The 19,399-nt window shown below is 44.7% G+C and overlaps 1 protein-coding gene and 1 long non-coding RNA gene across 4 annotated transcripts in view; one reads left to right on the plus strand and one right to left on the minus strand.

Moving 5' to 3' along the window:
* Positions 1-3,178: 3,178 nt before the first annotated feature.
* Positions 3,179-15,101, minus strand: LOC125632134 (uncharacterized). Of its 2 annotated transcripts, XR_012667032.1 has the most exons (4): positions 14,885-15,101; positions 12,822-13,009; positions 4,252-4,327; positions 3,179-3,934 (listed from the first exon to the last, which is right to left on the minus strand). It is a non-coding gene; the product is annotated as an uncharacterized LOC125632134 (long non-coding RNA). The 2 variants fall into 2 exon arrangements; XR_012667031.1 differs by having other exon boundaries at positions 3,179-4,327.
* Positions 15,102-15,604: 503 nt separating this feature from the next.
* Positions 15,605-19,399, plus strand: part of ELOVL2 (ELOVL fatty acid elongase 2) — a 97,090-nt gene continuing 93,295 nt past the window's right edge. The window contains exon 1 of one of the 2 annotated variants that reach the window (XM_048839833.2): positions 15,605-15,747. In XM_048839833.2, coding sequence (XP_048695790.1) covers positions 15,745-15,747 — 3 coding nt within the window. In that variant the 5' untranslated portion in view covers positions 15,605-15,744. Of the gene's footprint in view, positions 15,748-16,102; positions 16,122-19,399 lie in introns of those variants that run through there. The other variant, XM_075125377.1, reaches the window with a different exon arrangement.

Raw genomic sequence — 19,399 nt, forward strand, 5'->3', positions numbered from 1 at the left:
GAAAATGTAGCCTATCAGGGGAAAAGGCTTCCCCTACAGCAGTCTATTAGATTGCAAAGTCTCTCACCAGACTTTTAAGGAAACTAAGTAGTTATGGTATTCATAGACTCAAATTTTAAGGCCAGAAGGGACATTATGATCATCATTCTAATCTGACCTCCTGCACATCAGAGGCTGCAGAACCTCACCCACCCATCGCCTCTGGTTGAGTTACTGAAAGCCTCAAATGATGATTTAAATACTTCAAATCAGAGGCGCCGGAATGGGGGGGGGGCAGGGAATCAAGACCCCCCCATAGGGTTGTCAACTTTGTACTTGCACAAAACCAAACACTCTTGCCCCGCCCCTGCTCCATCCCTTCTCCAAGGCCCTGCCCCACTCACTCCATTCCCCCCAGACCTCCATCGCTCACTCTCCCCACCCTCACGCTCATTTTCACTGGGCTGGTTCAGGGGGCTGGGCTGCGGGAAGGAGCTCTGGGCTAGGGCAGGGGGTTGGAGTGTGTGTGTGTGTGTGTGAGGTCTCCAGCTGGAGTTGCGGGCTCTGATGTGGGGCTGGGGATGAGGGACTTGGAGTGCAGGAGGGGGCTCTGGGCTGGGGCAGGGGGTTGGTGAGTGGGGTGGGGTGTGAGGGCTCTGGCTGCGGGTGCAGACTCTGGGGTGGACCTGGGGATGAGGGGTTTGAGGTGTTGGGGGGGCTCTGGGCTGGGGCTAAGGGGTTCGGAGTGCGGGAGGGGGCTTTGAGCTGAGGCAGGGGATTGGGATGAGGAGTGTGGGTGGGTGGGTGGGCTCCGACTGAGGGCGCAGACTCTGGGATGGGGCTGGGGATGAGGGATTCAGGGTGCAGGAGGGTGCTCTGGGCTGGGATCCATGGGTTTGGAGGGTGGGAGGGGAATCAGGGCTGGGGCACGGGGCTGGGGCCTGGGAGAGGGTGAGGGGTGCAGGCTCCGGGCAACACTTACTTCAAGCAGCTCCTGGAAGCAGCGGCATATCCCCCCCTCTGGCTCCTACGCAGAGGCGCAGCCAGGTGGAGGGGGTACATGCCAGCTGCTTCCTGGGAGCCGCACGGTGTAGAGGCTAGCAGGGAGCCTGTCAGCCCCACTGCGCGGTAGCGCCAACTGGACAGTCAGTGAAAACCTGGGCCCTATTATTATTAGTAGCACTTATCCTCCATTCTATATCTCAGAAATTAACATCTCTCATAATCACACAAGTGCCAGTAGTATTTATTTCATTCAAACATTAAAGGGGTCTCTTTTCATATCCAAATTGGATTCTGCATACCCCAAGCATTATCACAGGGGAGACTTTTTTCCCCCAAAGTGATTTTGACCCAAACAGACTTTTTTATCCTTTCCACCACTTCTAATTTCTTCACAGTTTATCTCATCATTAATATACAATGCTACTTCACCATCTTTACCTTTATTTTGGTCTTTCCTGAATGGCACATGCCCTTCAATACCTGTACTGCAGTCATGATTGCTATTCCACCATGTTTCTGTTATCCCTATAATACCTGATTTCACTTCCTGCACCAGCAGCTCTAGTTCCTCCAGTTTGTACACCAATGCACAGAGCTTGGCTAACAAACATCTTAATTGTTTCTGCTTGGCTTCGCCCAGATTCCTCACCCGATTGGGGACAGTCATTCTACTGTCAGTATCGCCTGACTTTGACTGTAATTGGTATTGGCATTATCTTTCCTCTAAATGTCCATTCTCCTACCCGCTGCTGTTCCTTTCTTGATTTTCCTCTAGGTCACTATTAGAATCAGGAATGGAGAATGCATTAGCATCTCCCAGCTGTCTCCCCTGAGTTTCAAGTTTAAGCTCTATTAATCAGTTGTGCCAACCTCAATGCTAGAAGTATATTTCCCTCCCTACTCAGGGGGAGTCCATCCTACGAGAACAGTACTCAGTCAATGAATGCCTTCCAGTGATCGAACATCCCAAAGCCCTCCTTATAGCACCATTGCCTGAGCCATCAATTAATCATAATCTTGCCTTGCCACTGAAGGTCACCTGTCTTCTCCAGCCTGGCATAGTCTCCCTTGATGTGTTCCAGTGAGAATCTAGCAGTATCATTTATTCCCATGTGAACAACGATCAGTGGATTATTTCCTACTTCCATTAGGATCCTCTTCAGCCTCAGGTCCACATCCCATATTTTAGCTCCCAGCATGATTCACCCTTCTGTTCTGAAGAACAGCTCTGGTGACAAGCCTGTCTGTTCTTCTTAGTAGGGAGTCACATAGACCTGATTCTTCCTGGTGTTGGTGTGATTCTCTGGCCTTCCAATTGTTCTTTCTGACTGCAAGTCCTTTTGTCTTTTGTTTTCCTTTGCAATGTTCCAAGAGTCATTCTTTATCCTCCTGAGGCTCTGAAGTCTGGCTTTCTTCTTGTAGGACTAGCCGCTCTTCCCTTCTTCCTTGCCTCCCCCCCCCCTTCTGTTACAGCCTGCTGTGCCCATTCTTCATTTTCCAATTCAGCAAACCTGTTCCTGAGCTCTATTTCTCTTTCACTAACCAGTCTTTTCCTCAGCCTGGTTCTTGTAGTGACATGCTTCCACTGGCCACTTTCTTCACCCATCAGTCTACCCTCACAGTTCTGCAGTATAGCTTGTATCTGCGACTCTTGAGTTTTCCCTTTAGCCTTCTGTTATCTTCCCTCGATCATCTGCTTGAATCCCCTTTGAAACCCAACCATAATTTCCACCTGCATCACCAAACCTCAGATCTTCTCTTCCATCAGATCTATCAGGTGGCACTTCATACAAATGAAGCTCTTTTCAGGTGCCCACTCCAGGATAGTGTTCATCCTGCAGCTTCCACATCCAGTCATCTTCATTGACTCTTCCATTGCTTGGGTCACTACCACTGCTGCCCCTGTACAGTCAGAGCTTTCCTGCCTAAGCTCCTGTCAAGGAAACAAAAAACAACCCCCCCCAAAACAAACAAAACCCCTACCAAAACAAAAACAGAACACTACACATGCCGTCCTCCAACAAAACTCCCCCTCAAACTCCCCTGTGTTCAGCTCTGTTTGCTGGCACCTGTGTTACCCAGATGTTTTGTAACAGGGTCAGGTTCTTTATTCCCCAGACAATAGATGCTGGTAGCCAGTTAACCTCCCTCAGCCCACCAGGTAAGTATGTAAACAGAAGACTTAACAAGGAAATATCTTTCAAAACAAACAGGGTTTATTTAGGGAATTTAACAATAACAGGGAATGCAAGGGGGAAAGGGAAAATAACTCAGTGGTTTGCCCCAACAGTGGGCCTGAAGCCTGGTCTCCAAACAACCCTAGACAATAGCCAAAAGTTTGTACTTGCAGGTCCCCAATGGACCCACTGGATAATGATGCATGCACACAGCAGCTTTTGGACGTAAGCAGTCATCTGCAGCTGGGCTAGGTGGATCCTGGACCTACCACTGCTTCCAGTGGTTGCCCGGGACAGGAGGAGCACAGGACCTTCAGCAGATCAGGAGCACAGCAACAAACGGTAGGTTCCCTGGGTCACACACGACAGGTAAGTCTCAGGCATAAGAGGACTCAGATCAATGGTGAGGATCGGTGATGACGATGATCTGTGGTGAAGGAAACCCGTGCAGATAGACTGTTACCAGCTGCCTCTCTAACGGACAGCAACTGCTGACTGGCGTGCAGCCCTTATAAAGGCGCTGTGTCGCAAAAGTTCCACAGAGTCAGTCAGAGCCAGTCCCTTCTGCTAGGTTCCAAGTCCTTTAAATGTTCCATAAGCACAACAGCATCAACATCATCAATAAATACAGTAAACATGAAAATAAACACAAAGGAAACAGCCCCTACGCCTGTGCCACTGTTCCTGTGTTGCAGCCTGGCTGCTTTGCTGCCTTTGTAAGCCCCCTAATAAGAGAAGGCCCCCTGAGGGAAGGTCCACTCTTGGATCAGCAACTGGTTAAAAGATAGGAAACAAAAGGTAGGAATAAAATATCAGTTTTCACGGTAGAGAATGGTAAACAGTGGGGTCCCCCACAAGTATCTATACTGGGACAAGTGCTGTTCAGCATATTCATAATGATCTGGGAAAGGGAGTGAATAGTGAAGAGGCAAAGTTTGCAGATGATACAAAATTATGTGAAGAGTTCTAGTGAGATCTGACATAACTGGGCAACAAAATAGCAAATGAAATTCAACATTGATAAGTGCAAAGTAGTGTAGATTGGAAAACATAACCCCAACTATATGTAGGGTTCTAATTTAGCTGTTACCTCTCAAGAAAGATCTTGCAGTCCCAGTGGATAACTCTCTGAACTTCAGTTCAGTGTGCAGCAGCAGTCAAAAAGGCTAATCATTAGGAAAGGGATAGAAAGATAAGACAGAAAATGTCATAATGCCACTATATAAAATCCATGGTGAGCCCACACCTTGAATATTATGAATAGTTCTGGTCGCCCCATCTCAGAGAGGATATAGTGGAACTGGAAAAGGTTCATGGAAGGTGCATAAAGATGATCAAGGGGATGGAATGGCTTACATACAAGGAGAGGCTAAGGACTGTTCATCTTAGTAGAAAAGAGACAGCTAAGGGGTTATTATGATAGAGGTCTATAAAATCACGAATGGTATGGAAAAAGGGAATAGAGAAGTGTTCTTTACCCTTTCCCACAATTCACAAACCAGGGGTCACCCAATGAAATTAATAGGCAGCAGGATTAATACAAAATAAGAGGAAGTACTTTTTCCACTCAACACATAATTAACTGTGGAACTTACTGCCATGGGATGTTGTGATGGCCAAAAGTATCAGTTTCAAAAAAGAACTAGATACATTTATGGAGAACAGGTCCATCAATGGCTATTTGCCAAGAAGATCAGGGATGCAGTCCCATGCTCTGAGCAACCCTAAACATCTAGCTGCAGAACCCAGGAAGGGAAAATGGGGTGGATCACGCCAACTTCCCTGTTCTGTGCACACACATCTTGGTACTGGCCTCTGTCAGTGACGGGATACCGGGAGATGGGCCATTGGTCTAATTCAGTATGGCAGTACTTATATTTCCTTTTGTCTGTTCTTTTGTTTCCTTCCCCTCTCTTTGATTGATACTAATATATCACCTTTTACCTAAGAAATAGACTTAGATGCTTTCCCTCCCATGCTTCCATTCCATTCCCCTTTCATTGTGTGCTACACTTATCTTTTAGCCTGTATGCTCTTTGGAACTGTCCTTCACTGTATGTTTTGTACAGAGCCTAACGCAAAAAGACCCTGATCCTAACTGGGGCCTCTGTGTGCTACTATAATAATTAATACAGTAAAAGCTGTGTTATCTGGCACTTTACAAACCAGAAAGCTCTAGAAACTGGCATTTCTGATATCCATTAAAAGTCCAGTTGGTATGGGGCTGGCAGGCTCCCTACCTGGCTCCGTATGGCTCCCCGGAAGTGGTGACATGTCCTTGCTGCTCGTAGGTTGAGGAACGGCCACTGGGGCTCCAAGGGCTGCCCCTACCCTGCCCTGCCCCACCCGGAGCACTGGCTCCGCAACTCCCATTGGCCAGGAACCATGGCCAATGGGAGCTGTGGGGGCGGAGCCTGTGGGCGGAGCAAGCATGAAGAGCCACCTGGCTGTACCTCCGCCTAGGAGCAGCAGAGACATGTCACTGCTTCTGAGGATCTGCCTGATGTGAGCGCCGCCCAGATCCAGCACCCCAAAACCCCTCCTGCACCCCAACCCCCTGCCCCAAGCCTCCTCTGACACCCAAACTCCCTCCCTCTTAGTTAACTGGAATTTTTGACTCAGCGGCACCCTCTATTCCCCCAACATGCTGGATAACAAAGGTTTACTGTAATACCACCACTGCAAAGAGATGATGACATTAACTTATCTGTGAAGAACTCAGTTACTCTGGCTCTGATGAAAGTGAAGTGTTGATGAGTTACCCAGGTAAAAAAAAAAAATCCACCTTCAACCCACAACCAGCTTTTTGAAACCTGAGGGTTCCATTTTGCACCCAGATTTATGTCACTAAGATGTGTAAGACATCCACCCAAGTCAAGGTTGGTTGAGAATGTTCAACACATCACAAAAGAGTATGCAAACCTAAAGAGTAGAAAATACAATTTTTTATATGAGATCAGCTTCATTTTTTGGAAACAAGCAAGTTCTTGGCTGGCTTAGACCAACAAGGTAAAAAAAACCTACAGTAAAAAGACAAAAGTAGAAGAAAAAATGTCTTTTGTTTTAATATACCTAGTATCAAATAGTTCAGCTATCTGCAATCTGAGCCACGGACTTTTCCTAGATATTGCTCCATCACTTGTCATGCATTTGTTGCAGTATCTAAAATTAAAATATATACAGTACCATCTTCTTCCAACAGAGGGTGCTAAAACACCAAGTTTACATATGAAAAGCCGCAAGCCACTCTTAAACCAAGTACTCATAAAACTGCACTGCTTCTAGCATTCATTTACTTCATTTTTATGTTATACACACATAGCTATGGTCTAGCTATACATATATACATCACAGCAGCTGTAGTTTGAAAAAAGCAGCATAGGATAGATTACTTCATACAAAAGGGCTGAAGGTGGGGGGGGGGAGTTATTTGTTCAATTATTTTCATCAGACTTATGTGAATTAACTATTAATTCCCTAAGGAACCTGATTGTTGCCCTCTCATTGGTTGCACCTCAGAGATCCAGGTATCTAGCATGATTGGGGTGGAACTGTAAAAACAACCCCTGGAACCCTGGCCAGGAATTCAGACAAGGAGAACATTATGAGCACTATCAGAAAACAAACAGGGAAAGCTATTCTATTACGATAGTTCTATGAATGAATCTCTAGCATGAAATGTTATTAGAACTCTCAAGACTATACTAATTTTGGGAGGGGAGGGAGTTTGTATATATATAAGTTGCCTTAAAAGAGAAATAAGGTTACAAAGTCAAGTGCTCAAAAATTAGAAAATATTAGAATGAAGGTAGCTTGTGCAAGTTTAATTCAACCCCCTTGTGCATATGCATGATGACAGTCTTTAATTACGTGATCACATACTACTTTTTCCACAGGAGCCCTCCTCATTCAGTGATCTTTGACATGTGTTTTAAACTATATTGAGCAAGATTTGTTTGGAGGCTTGAAACTAAGAAGCTTTAAAAAAAATCATATGAAGTCATAATCATCCGAAGCTTTCTGATGGCCCATGTCAAATCAATCAGTGATACAAGTCCAGTTCCTAGTGGATAGGTGTCTAATTACAATTGGCTCCTATTGCTTGCAATCATAGGCAAAAGGTCTGGGACTGGATGTGGATTAAAAGTCTGATGCAACTGCCATTAAAGGCAATGGTAGTTGGAGGGGGCCCCCCCCAACCCTAAAACTGTCTCTGCTGGCACACACTGTTTGGAGCCACATTGATTTCAATTTCAGAGTAACAGCTGTGTTAGCCTGTATTTGCAAAAAGAAAAGGAGTACTTGTGGCACCTTAGAGACTAACCAATTTATCTGAGCATAAGCTTTCGTGAGCTACAGCTCACTTCATTGGATGCATCCGATTAAGTGAGCTATAGCTCACGAAAGCTTATGCTCAGATAAATTGGTTAGTCTCTAAGGTGCCACAAGTACTCCTTTTCTTATTGATTTCAATAGGTCTCTGCTTAGTTACAAGGGTATGCGCTAATGAATCTATACAGGTTTGAAGCCTGAATTATGAACTTCCTTCTCATCCCTAGAAATGGTCGTTCCAAGTCAGGAGTATGTTCTACTGACAGGGCAACATGGAGATGTTTTTCCCTGCTGCTTGCTATGAAGAGTTATTTTCAGGGCTGTCAGTGTGACACATTCACAATTAGAAGATTTTATTTGAAAATGAGTTAATGCTTTTGTTTTTTTATTATTAGCATCACTAGCATACATTTAAATAAGCTTCTAGTTTTAGATTGAAGGTGAATTGCACTGTTAATTTTTTATGAAGGGATATATATTGGTAATTATTAGTTTATACAGAGGAAAATGAATATCCACGAGTGTATTTTTGCCATATCCAGTCAATATGAAAATGGAGGGGTGGGAGCTAAGCTGGACAGACAGTTGATGGAGCATTGAAACCTGGACAGTTCCTGGGGGAAAAAAGCTTTAGCGTCTATACTCATCTGCCAAAAACATTTTGCAAAAGGAACACTGAGCACAGGAAGCCCTCACAGGGTTGTGATAGCACAAGCACTTCTAATACATTTTACGGTAGAATATCATTAGATCTAACGTATCTCAAGTGCTAGTCACCATAGTATTTTCCACTGAATGCATCCGATGAAGTGAGCTGTACCTCACGAAAGCTCATGCTCAAATAAATTGGTTAGTCTCTAAGGTGCCACAAGTCCTCCTTTTCTTTTTTTCATGGTATCTAGGTTTTGTCCCATTACAACTTTCTGCACAAACTTTTATTTGGGGTAGAAGGTATGTACATGCAAGATTTAAAACAGAGACAGACAGGGTAGGTAAAGGTAGAAGTTGGTCAAATAAAAGATCTTACCTTACCTACCTTGTCTCTCTCATATCCTGGGACCTACATGGATACAACGCTGCAAACAGATTTAAAACTGGCATTATTGCCTTTTAGGAATCTGCATGGTGACATACTATAAACCTTTCAAGTTGTTCATGCCACTCCTCAGAACCAGTGTCTCATTTTCTTAAGTGCTGGGATTTGTATATTTCAAGAACAGATATGGGCTAACTGACAAAACTTTAATAATAATAATAATAAAGAGAGTAGGATAAATCCTGCAAGCCTGACTAAGGCAAAACACTCCTTTCAATATTAATGGGAACTCTGCCTAAGAGCTAAGTGAGGATTATTGAATTTGTTATTACATGTTAAAATAGTTCACAGTCAATGTTACACTAACGGAGGCAGAATGATCTAGTAGTGGATAGTGCATCTGCCTGGCACTTAGAAGAGTGGAGTTCTCTTCCCAGATTGGGTATTGGCCTGCTGATGATCTTCAAAGATATTTAGGTGACTAAAGGAGATGGGCCACCTCTATGAACCCTCTAAAGGCCAACAGTGGCATTGGGGTTACACCTCATCTTGCTTTACCCTAGCTGGGTGTCAACGACCTAACGTGGCTAAATTTGACCTAACCCTGTAGTGTAGACCAGGGCTAATTCTTTTAAGATGCCGAGGACAGTCAGAGCATAGGAAGCCTGACCCCAGCCTCTGACTGCCAGAAGCTGGGAGTGAATGAGAGGGGATGGACTACTCAATGATTACCCTGTTCTGTTCATTCCCTCTGAAGCACCTAGTATTGGCCACTGTCATAAGACAGGATACTGGGCTAGATGGACCATTGGTCTGACCCAGTATGGCTGTTCTTAGTTTCTTGGGAGGGAATTGAACCCCAGTCTCAGTACCCTAACCACCAGGCTACAGGTTATAAGGTAGGTCACTGCTGCCTCCATGGTATTTCTTGCAAAAAACAAAACAAAAACCCAACAACTTAGGTGTCTAACTCTTGGACAGGGTTCACAACTGAGAATCCCAAGCAGAGATAGATTCTTCCCCCAGGACTTGACTATTGGCTAGTTTAGGTGGCTCCCCACCAGTGTGCTGACTTCTGTGTATCCCATTCTTAGATACTTAAGTGCTGCCAAGAGCGTTCACATTGGAGCACTCTGGCACAGCTCCCGGAGGCCAATAACATTGATTATGCTGCACTACCCCAAATTCGACCCAGCAAGGTCAATTTTAGCACTACTCCCCTCACCGGGGAGGAGTTCAGAAGTCGATTTTAAGAGCCCTTTAGCTCGACGGAACGGGGTTGCTTGTGCAGCCGCATTCATTATAAAATCAACCTAACGCGGCTAAGTTTGACCTAACCCTGTAGTGTAGACCAGGGTTAGTTCTTTTTTGAACCAAGTTATAGTCTTGGCCTTCACAACATCCTCTGGCAACGAGTTCCACAGGTTGACTGTGCATTATGTGCAGAAGTACTTCCTTTTGCCTGTTTTAAACCTGCTGCCTATTAATTTCATTGGGTGACTCCTGGTTCTTGTGTTACGTAAAGGAGTAAATAATACTTTCTTATTCACTTTCTTTACTGAAAGTGACCTCTGACCTCTACACCAGTCATGATTTTATAGATCTCTATCATATCCGCCCTTAGTCATCTCTTTTCCAAGCTGAACAGTCCCAGGCTTTGTAATCTCTCCTCATACGGAAGCTGTTCCATACACTTCATCATTTTTGTTGCCCTTCTCTGTAACTTTTCCAATTCTAAAATATCTTTTTTGAGATGGGGTAACCAGAACTGCCCACAGTATTCAAAGTGTGGGAATACCATGGATTTATATAGACGCATTATGATATTTACTGTCTTATTATCTATCCGTTTCCTAATGGTTCCTAACATTCTGTTTGCTTTTTTGACTGCCACTGCCTGATGTAGAGAAGGGATTTAAATTTGAGTTTCTCACCTCTTAAGAGAGTGCCATTATCACTGGACTATGAGATGTTCAGTTGTAGGTCTCTCTCAATCTCTCCTGTTGAAGTTGTTCAACTCTGTATAAATAATTAAAATCGCAGTGGGCTAGAGAGAATGACTCTATAGTCCAGTGGTTAGGGCACTCACTTAAGAGGTGAAAGACCCAAATTTCTTCTCTACATCAAGCAGAAGGGGGAATTGAATCCAGGTTTCCCCCAGCCTGGCAGAATATCTCCTAGCCACTGGGCTAAAGGTTATAAGGGAAGCCACCTCTTCCTCCTCTCCACTCTGGCCATTGAGTGTGGAATTAGATGTGCTCTGAGAACATCGCCCACCTTGAGCCCTGCAGACAACAGGCATGACAATGCCTAGTTTGAAGATCCCATTGGGCTTAGGTGTGAGATATGTGTCTATCTCATAAGGCTGTGTGCATGTTCACGGACAGTAACTCAGGCACCTAGGGTGCCTCCAGGCTTAGCTGGCAGTTGAGCAGGGCTTCTGCGGATCTCAGTGGTGCCTAAAAGGACTTAGGTGCCTACGTCCAACTTTTATGGATCTGGGCCATAGCGTACAGAGCAGCAGAAGAGCCAATCCAATGCTCAACAACATGAGGGAGAGAGCTCACTTTTGTGAGGCATACAAGGATTAGAAGTTTCCTATTCCCTCTTCTCCCTTTAACGCATCCATGCAGCAGAGGGGCGGGTTCTAGCTTACAGTGTGGTGGAGACATTCATTCTCATGTAACATTTAAAAATTTAACATAGGTACACAGCAGATTTTTCTACTGTTTACATCCAGTGAGATATAATTAACAGTGCTAGACAGACCCTATGTAAATATATGTTCTTATTTTACTTACATAGTTGGCTAGAAAGCTAAATTGAGGCCTTGTTTGAACAATACCTTACTGCTGATATGTGTGCAGTTTTATCTGTAGGATTCAGACAAGCAAAGTGGAACTCCTAGTATGCACACCGGTGTACCAATACATGTAGCATGTAGAGTTTTGAGCTATGAGGCTATGTCTACACTGCACACCTTACAACGGCACGGCTGTGCCACTGCACCATTGTAAGGTCTGTCGTGTAGCCGCTCTTTGTCACCAGGAGAGAGCTCTCCCCTCGACAAAATAAAACCACCTCCAACAAGGGGCGGTAGCTTTATTGCCAGGAGTAGAGCTCCCACCAATGAAGCACCGTCCACACTGGTACTTTTCATCCTTAAAACTTCTGTCATTCAGGGGGTGTTTTTTCACACCCCTGAGTGACAAACGTTTTAACGATGAACGTGCCAGTGTAGATAAAGCCTAAGACTAAACAGTCTGAGTTACACTGGTATCATTTTAAAAAATAAAAAAATACCCCTTACTTTATTTGGCACAATGGTCTTGGACTCTCACTGACTGTTTGGCCAGCAGGCTCTCTGGTTAGAAAGCAGTCCTGAATTAAAGAATATGGGTAATGCAATCTTGCTCAGGCCAGCCATGCAACCATTAGAACCAGTGTCCACCAAAGGATACATGAAACTATAAAACATTCTAGAAAACCTACACTTTGTCTTCCACCAGCGCCACTGTGCTGAAATAAGAGGGTATTCTCTTGAAGTCTTGCTACCTGCTGGAAGGAGAACAGCAACACCGGTAGCATGAACATACTCAGTGCATCCTTCTTTAAATGTATATCTTTAGTGGGCCAATTTCTACTTTCAATTACTCCATATTGATAGTGGGGTAACACCATCAATTTCAATAGAATTATTTCAGGTTTAAACTTTAAGTGAGAGCAAACTTTGACCCAGTAACTTTTAGAATACTGAATCTTGGACTAGTTATGTAAAATACACGATTGATTGGGACTACATTTAAAATCAATGAACACTTAGGGGAGCTTTTTCTATTTTAAGAGATTGGTACTTAAAAAAAAAAGCAGCCAACTCCTAATTCAACTTTTAAAAGTGACAGTAACTTTTATTACTCTTTCCATTGAAGGGCAATTTCAATTATGTTTGCTATGAAAGTGTGATTAATTAATCTGAGACATTACTGATTTAAAACAAAAAAATCAAGCCATTATTAGAAGTCAAAAAACCACAATGTTAATGAACATTAATAATTATGTTTCAGCCAAAGCAAGTCAAGAAATTAGAAATGATACTTCTTCATATAGCAAATTTGATATGTCTCCATTCTATTAGAAATGCTGAGATTAAACTGGAACACCAGAACCTTTGAATTATTGGGAAATTGGGATCTGGATCAGAACTTTCTGGCTCAGGCCCATCTCTAGCAGATGTAGATGAATCACATTCAGTGGTTAGTATGGTGCTTTTTTGTCAGTCATCTCCTACTTACCCTGGGGCAACCCAGCTCCAACAGAAGAACCAAAACAGTAACATTATGGAATGAAGAGGCCAACTTTTTGCTTATGCAGCCATTTCTTTGTGACCAAAACGGCTGTCCAAAAGTGACCATTTCTCTCCTTTCTCCAGTGCAAGAGTAACCTCTGCATTTAGTAACTCATCAGGAATCAAGTGAATAATCTAAAGTGAAGATGAATAAAATGAAGATATTGAGGGTGAACCTCAAAAAGTTGGCTCAGTATAGAGAGCATTCAAGAATATGGCTGGTTAAACAAATTACTTCAGACTGCAAAGCTGGGCTGGAAGTCACCTAAGTACAGGTCTTTGAGAGATAACTAGTACTTCCCATTTCTGGACAGGTAGTCAATATTGTGAAGATAACTGCTCCCAGTACGCTTGTCAGATCTCCGGATGTGGTTCCAGCAAGAACTATGGAGTGAAGCAGTAACAAACCCATCCCCCCCCAAATCTTTGCTGTTCAAAACAGTTGGCTTTCATTTTGGGGAAATGATCAGGTAGGTTCTTGCTTTGGATAATGGTATGAACATATATACTTCAACTACACTTTAATTACGCAGGTTCATTCTGTTGCGTGCCCACCACCAAAAGCAAAAGACAAACAAATAATAATAAAAAAAGAGAATCCCTGAGAGCTGGTCAAAAGTTTTCAGACCAAACATTGTTTCCCCCTGTCAGCAAACACCACTTTGTCAAAAGTCAAAACTTTCTGCAGCACTGTCAATACAATTTTGTTTCAAAAATCAAATCAATGAAATTTCAATAGTCACAAAATATTTATTTTCAGCATTTTCAGAACACTATTTAGATTTTTCATTTTCAAACTCACTTTTTGTTTTGAAATATATTTTGTTTTACATTAAACAATTTTTAACTGTAAGTCAAAATCAAACCAAAATATTTCTGTTGACTTAAAATTCTAAATTTTTGACTTGTGGGAAATCTCAAGATTTAATTTCAGTCTAAATCCAAATGGAAACAAAGTTTGAAATGGGAAGATCGCACAAAAACATAAATCCCAATTCCTTCACAGGTCTAATTATCCTGGCAAAGTATCATGACATTGAGATTTTCTCCTTGCCACCTGTACTATCCCTCCTCCCCAGCTACCCAGTTAGTCACTGTCTCCTGCACTCAGAAGCCTCCTTTGTCAGTTTCCCTGTTCCAGTGGAATGTAGCTGTCAGGAAGATCATTGTTCCAGAAGGAGATGTGATCTCAGGTAGGTTGGGCCCATCACAGGAGGATTTTGAATATCAGGACTGAGATCTTTAAGGTGCTGGAGTGACAGTCCTGCAGACTGAAGTCCTCTTCAGGGAACAGATACAGCACAAGCAGCAGGAGTACTACCACCCCTCTTTGTTCCCCAGCTGCCCACTAGTGTCTCAATCCTGATCTGGAGGGACTACCATTAGATTCAGGAAGGTAGTTCACTCTTCCTATCTTTTTAGTCCTTGACTTACTGATGACAAGGATGACATTAATGATGATAAAAATGAGGACTCCTTGTGGCACCTTAGAGACTAACAAATTTATTTGGGCATAAGCTTTCATGGGCTAGAACCCACTTCATCAGATGCATGGAGTGGAAAATACAGTAGCAAATATTTATACATAGTACATGAAAAGATGGGAGTTGCCTGGGGGGGGGGGTCAGTTTAATGAGACAATTCAAAATATACCTGCTACTGTATTTTCCACTCCATGCATCTGATGAAGTGGGTTCTAGCCCATGAAAGCTTATGCCCAAACAATAAGGTGCCACAGGGACTCGTTTTTGCTGATACAGACTAACAGGGCTACCACTCTGAAACCTGTCATTAATTATGATGATTTTTGAGAGGCAGAAACGTTCACAGGGAGCTGATTTGACAACATCCAACCAACCTTGGCTCTTTTCCTGCTGGACTTCTGCATTATTTTCCCTTCAGCTATTTACTTTCACTCTTTAACTTCTTGACGCCTTACAAATTTTCTCTCCTCTCCGCCACCTTAAGTAGTTTTCTGAACAGGAGAAAGTACTTGGTCTTGTTTCTTACCTCCCCTATCCAGCGGTGACACTTTCTTGCTTTTAAATACAGGAGATGATCGCAGGCAAGGAGTAACAAATGGTAGCAAAATTATTTTCTTTCTTATTATTTCCTCTTCACGCCTGGCACGTTTGCTTCTGCTGGCTTGTGACATTTCCCCTCTGTCGTTTGTGGAAACCTCCTTGCTGTACTAAAAACTGCAGCACAGATAAGACTGCGCAGTGCCTGTGTTTTGGCTCTCGGAGCTCAGCAGTCACAATATTCTTTTCTTCACGCTCGACGTGCATCACCCTGCTGTGCCGCCTGGTTGTGGTCACCTGCCACCTAAAGGCACCCACGCCCAACCACCCACCTGTAGTTGCTTTCTAGTCACTATAGGCATTAGCCCCCTGCCGACACAGGCGGAATTCCCGGGGCTAAAGAGCTTACACGAGACAGGCTGTTATCTCCAGCCAAAGCGCCCCTGCTTGCAGGCTCGGAACGACCACACAGCTGACCACGTTTGAGGGGAATGCTCCCGTGCACGCGGCTGCTGCCAGGAGCTGTCCTAAGCAGCCTCGATAGCCAGCCACCCTCTTCGGCTTGTGCACCTGCCTGACCAGCCAGCCAGCGCTTGCGAGGGCGGTGGGAGAGAACGTTCCCCGGATCCGCCTCCCCTCTGAAGTCACCAGCTCCCGGCTGCAGGGGGAGCATGTGGAGGCCAGGGCCCTGCTTAAGCTGGAGGGAGGGGGAAGACAAGGCAGAGCAGGAGCTGAGCGAGAGCGCGGAGCTAGCGGCGGGCGGAAGGGAGCTGGATACCCTGGACAGCGCATCGCTCCTCTCGCCCTCCACAGCGCCCGCCCGGCCACCGCACCCCTCTCGTCCGCACCATGGTGAGTGACGGCGCCAGCCCCGCGGGGGCTGGCGAGCCGATGGGGCCCCGAAGCCGCCCGGGAAGGAGGGAGCCGGGCAGCCTCCGCAGCTCCCGGCCGCCGCCGCGCTGTGCTCGCTCCCTCCCATCGTGCGGGCAGGGAAGGAGCAGGGGGCGCACCCGGCTGCAGCCGGACTCGCTCGGGCCGCACAAGCAGCGGCTCCAATCCGCCCCCCCCCCCCCCGCGACCCTCGGCGCACCCACATCTGGCCCGGCCCGTGCCCGCAGCCCCTGGCCACACAGAGACCCCCCCCCCCCCCCCCGGCGCGCTGCTCTCCCCGCACGCCCAGCTGGCAAGCGGCCAGGAGCAAACAAGGGAACAAAAGGAAATGGCTGGTGAGTGTCTGCAGAGGGGCACGTGGGGGAATCGGGCTACACCCCCCACCCCCCCACCGGAGCTGGCAATGTGCAGTTCACACAACCCACGCCATGGAGCCTCTCCAGCCTGGGCAGTGCACCCCGGCTCCGAGCCCCTGTCCAGCTCCCGGCACGAGTCAGGGGCCCAGGACTTCCCCCGGGCCCCCAGCCCGGCGATGGTCCCCTGCGATTGAAGCCTGCCCTGTGGAGAGGCGGTTAAACCCTACTGCCTTGATCCACCGCGCCACTGGCACAAAGCGACCCTAAAGCCGGCTTAGCCTTGCCGGATTGCTCCCCGGGGAGAGGATTGCGCGGGTGGGGCAGAGCTCCCGCGCCACCCTCAGCCCCTTCCTAGGGCGCCTTCAGGGAGGATGGCCAGGGGCAGGGCTGTGTGGCTGGGGTATCCCTATTGCCCAGCAACCGCATAGCTGGAGTCTGAGGGAGAGTAAAGGACATTTTAAACACCCTTTCCCTCCCCCTCCCGCTCCAAAATAAGATCCAGGATCGGATCAGATCGGCTCCAAACTGAGGAAGTTTAGATCTGAACTTGGGATCTGAGTTCATCTTAAAATGGAACCAATTAATTGGGCGAGTTAAGTTCCTGGAGCACTCAATGTCTTCATTTCATTTGTCGCTGGCTCTAACCACTCCAATATCCACATCTCTTGAAGGGTTTGAGGATTTAGGTTTCCTTATCTTCATTAGTGGATAGGGCATTAGTGGGATGGGATTCAGAAGACCTGGGTTTAATTCATGGCTCTGCAACTGGCCTATTGGGTGACCATGGACCAGTCAAGTCCCTCCCTGTGCCTCAGTTTCCCCATTGGTTAAATGAGGATAATCGACCTCTTTTTAAAACTTCCTTGAGATCTAAAACTGAAGAGTGCTGTAGAAAACTTGACATTATTGTTGTGGTTATTTATATAGTGTGACTCTCTCCAATGAAGTGCCACAGAACATTTTGAGATTGTATTTAAACTAGTTTGGATTGAACCTAGAATGCAAACTTGTTTTTGTGGTTTACCTGAGCAGAAAATGAAAGGCCAGTAAATGTGCCTCACGAATATCTCAGGGAGTGAATTCAGAAAGAGAAACAAAATGAGAAGGAAGACTCAGGCCACGTCTACAATACAAAGTTATATTGACCTATCTTACACCAGCATACAGCCACAGCAGTTCTTAAATTGTTTGTGTCAGTGGTGCGTGTCCTTACCCGGAGTGCTTGTATCGATTGTATTGTCAGTGTGGTGCATAGTGGGATGGGTTGTGAAAGTCAGTAAATCAATGTAAGCAATGCAGTGTCCACACTGTCGTGTCAACCTAATTACATCGACCTTGACTCTGTGCCGCTCAGGGAGGTGGTATTACTAGATGGGCATAGTGAGGCACTTATGTCAGCAGGAGCCAAATTTAAGTGAAGACATTTCCACAGCTAGCTTGAGGCAAGACAGCTTATGTTGACCTAACCATGTAATGTAGACCAGGCCTTAGTCACAACGCCAGTACATGGTGGTGGGTTTGCATTTAGTTAAAGCCTCAGACCTGCCCAAATAGAAAGTCATTAGTTAACTTATGGGAGGAAGTCTTCTACCTCAGTGACATTTGACATTAGCTTTTTCACCTGTGACAGCTGTAAGTCATAGATTGACAGGAGGGAAAGATCAGCTTACCAAAAGTAATCTAACAATGTTCCTGAATTTTATGAAAATGAAAGAGTCAGTATTTTGGACCTGCTCTACCTTTGACTGAGAGTCTGTCAAGTGTGTATTAGTGTTAGAGATTCTATTGTTTGAATATTGCAACCAATTTACTGCCACAGTCCTTTATGGAAAAAAAAGTGATTGGTTTTATACATAAAGAAAGGTTAACATAATGCATAGCTTCAATTCCAGTTATATGGATTTCATAGGGTTCACTCTAAAGAAACACAGCAATATAAAAACCTATTAATCTGATTTTACAAAGTTCTTAAACCGAAAACCTCAGTTTCTACTAATTCCATCTTGAAATTGAGTCCTTTATTCTGCATCTTCTTTATTTCCAAGTATTCAGGCTAATGCACACACATTATTGATTATTCATGAAGGTATGTTAATACACATTTCTGCATTAATCTTGCATAAATATGGGTTTTAGGGGAACAATTTTTTCATGACTATAAACAGAATAATTTTAACACTCACTTTTGGGGTGCAAGAGTGTGAGAACTACAAAGTGAAGCAATTCTTGCACCCACACTGCAACTCCGAGGATATTCTTATAAAATATTACTATTTTGTATGCATAGAGTATATTCTTCAGAGGAATCCAAAGCACTTTAATAACAGTAATGAATTCAGCCCCACAGTAGCCCTGTGAGTTAGGGCACTATGACCCATTTTACAGATGAGGAGAGTGAGCGACAGGGAAGTTCAGTAACTTGGCAAAGGTTCTATCATAAATTTGTGGCATGGTTCAGAACAGATCACGGTCATGTGGGTTATCAACAAGACTGTTCTTCCTCTTCAGTGGTATGCATGTTATCTGATGAAAAGCCATCTGCATAAAAATAGTTTGAAAGCAGGTGTTTCAGCCATATGTGAGGTCCAGAAAGACAGCCACCACTTTTGAAAATGTCTAGGCCCTTGAAATGAGCAAGTTAAAGAAGAACTAACTTGGTTCTCCCCTCAAAGGGTCCATATATCTACATGTTGTCTCTCTAAAAATGGGGCTGAAGTTATCCTTTGTGAGTCTTGTTTAAGTTGACCACTTAAGGGTCTGATTGTACCTGACTCAGACCTAGGAAGGTAGGAGGGAAACACATGCTACGTTCACTAAATGGGTGATAGAGACAGTGCTTTAGTGTAGTGTATACTGCTTGCTGGAGGAATTCCGACTGCAGCACTCACAATAGTGAAGAGCATGGCTTAAAAGTCACACTCCTGCCACAAATGATTAACCCTTTTCCAAGAAAGCTTTTTTAAAAGGTATTAGGTCTGATCTTGCTCCCAGCGAAGTCAATGGGAATTTTGTCATTGTTTTTAACAATTGGCATCAGATCCAACATCAGCTATATTTTAGACACAGATGCATATGCTGCATTCAAAAAGTGGGCCTGATTCACCATACCATTACTCCAGTTTTGCTGGAATAAATGTTGAAATCAGCTCCAGTAGAGTAGCATTATGCCCATATATTGGCACATGAAAATGATTATGTACATGGGTGGATACATTTTGCAATGGCACCCATGTATAATGAACTCCATACTTGTAGAG

This window comes from Caretta caretta, chromosome 2 (genome assembly GCF_965140235.1).
Source record: "Caretta caretta isolate rCarCar2 chromosome 2, rCarCar1.hap1, whole genome shotgun sequence".
NCBI classification, from domain to species: domain Eukaryota; kingdom Metazoa; phylum Chordata; order Testudines; family Cheloniidae; genus Caretta; species Caretta caretta.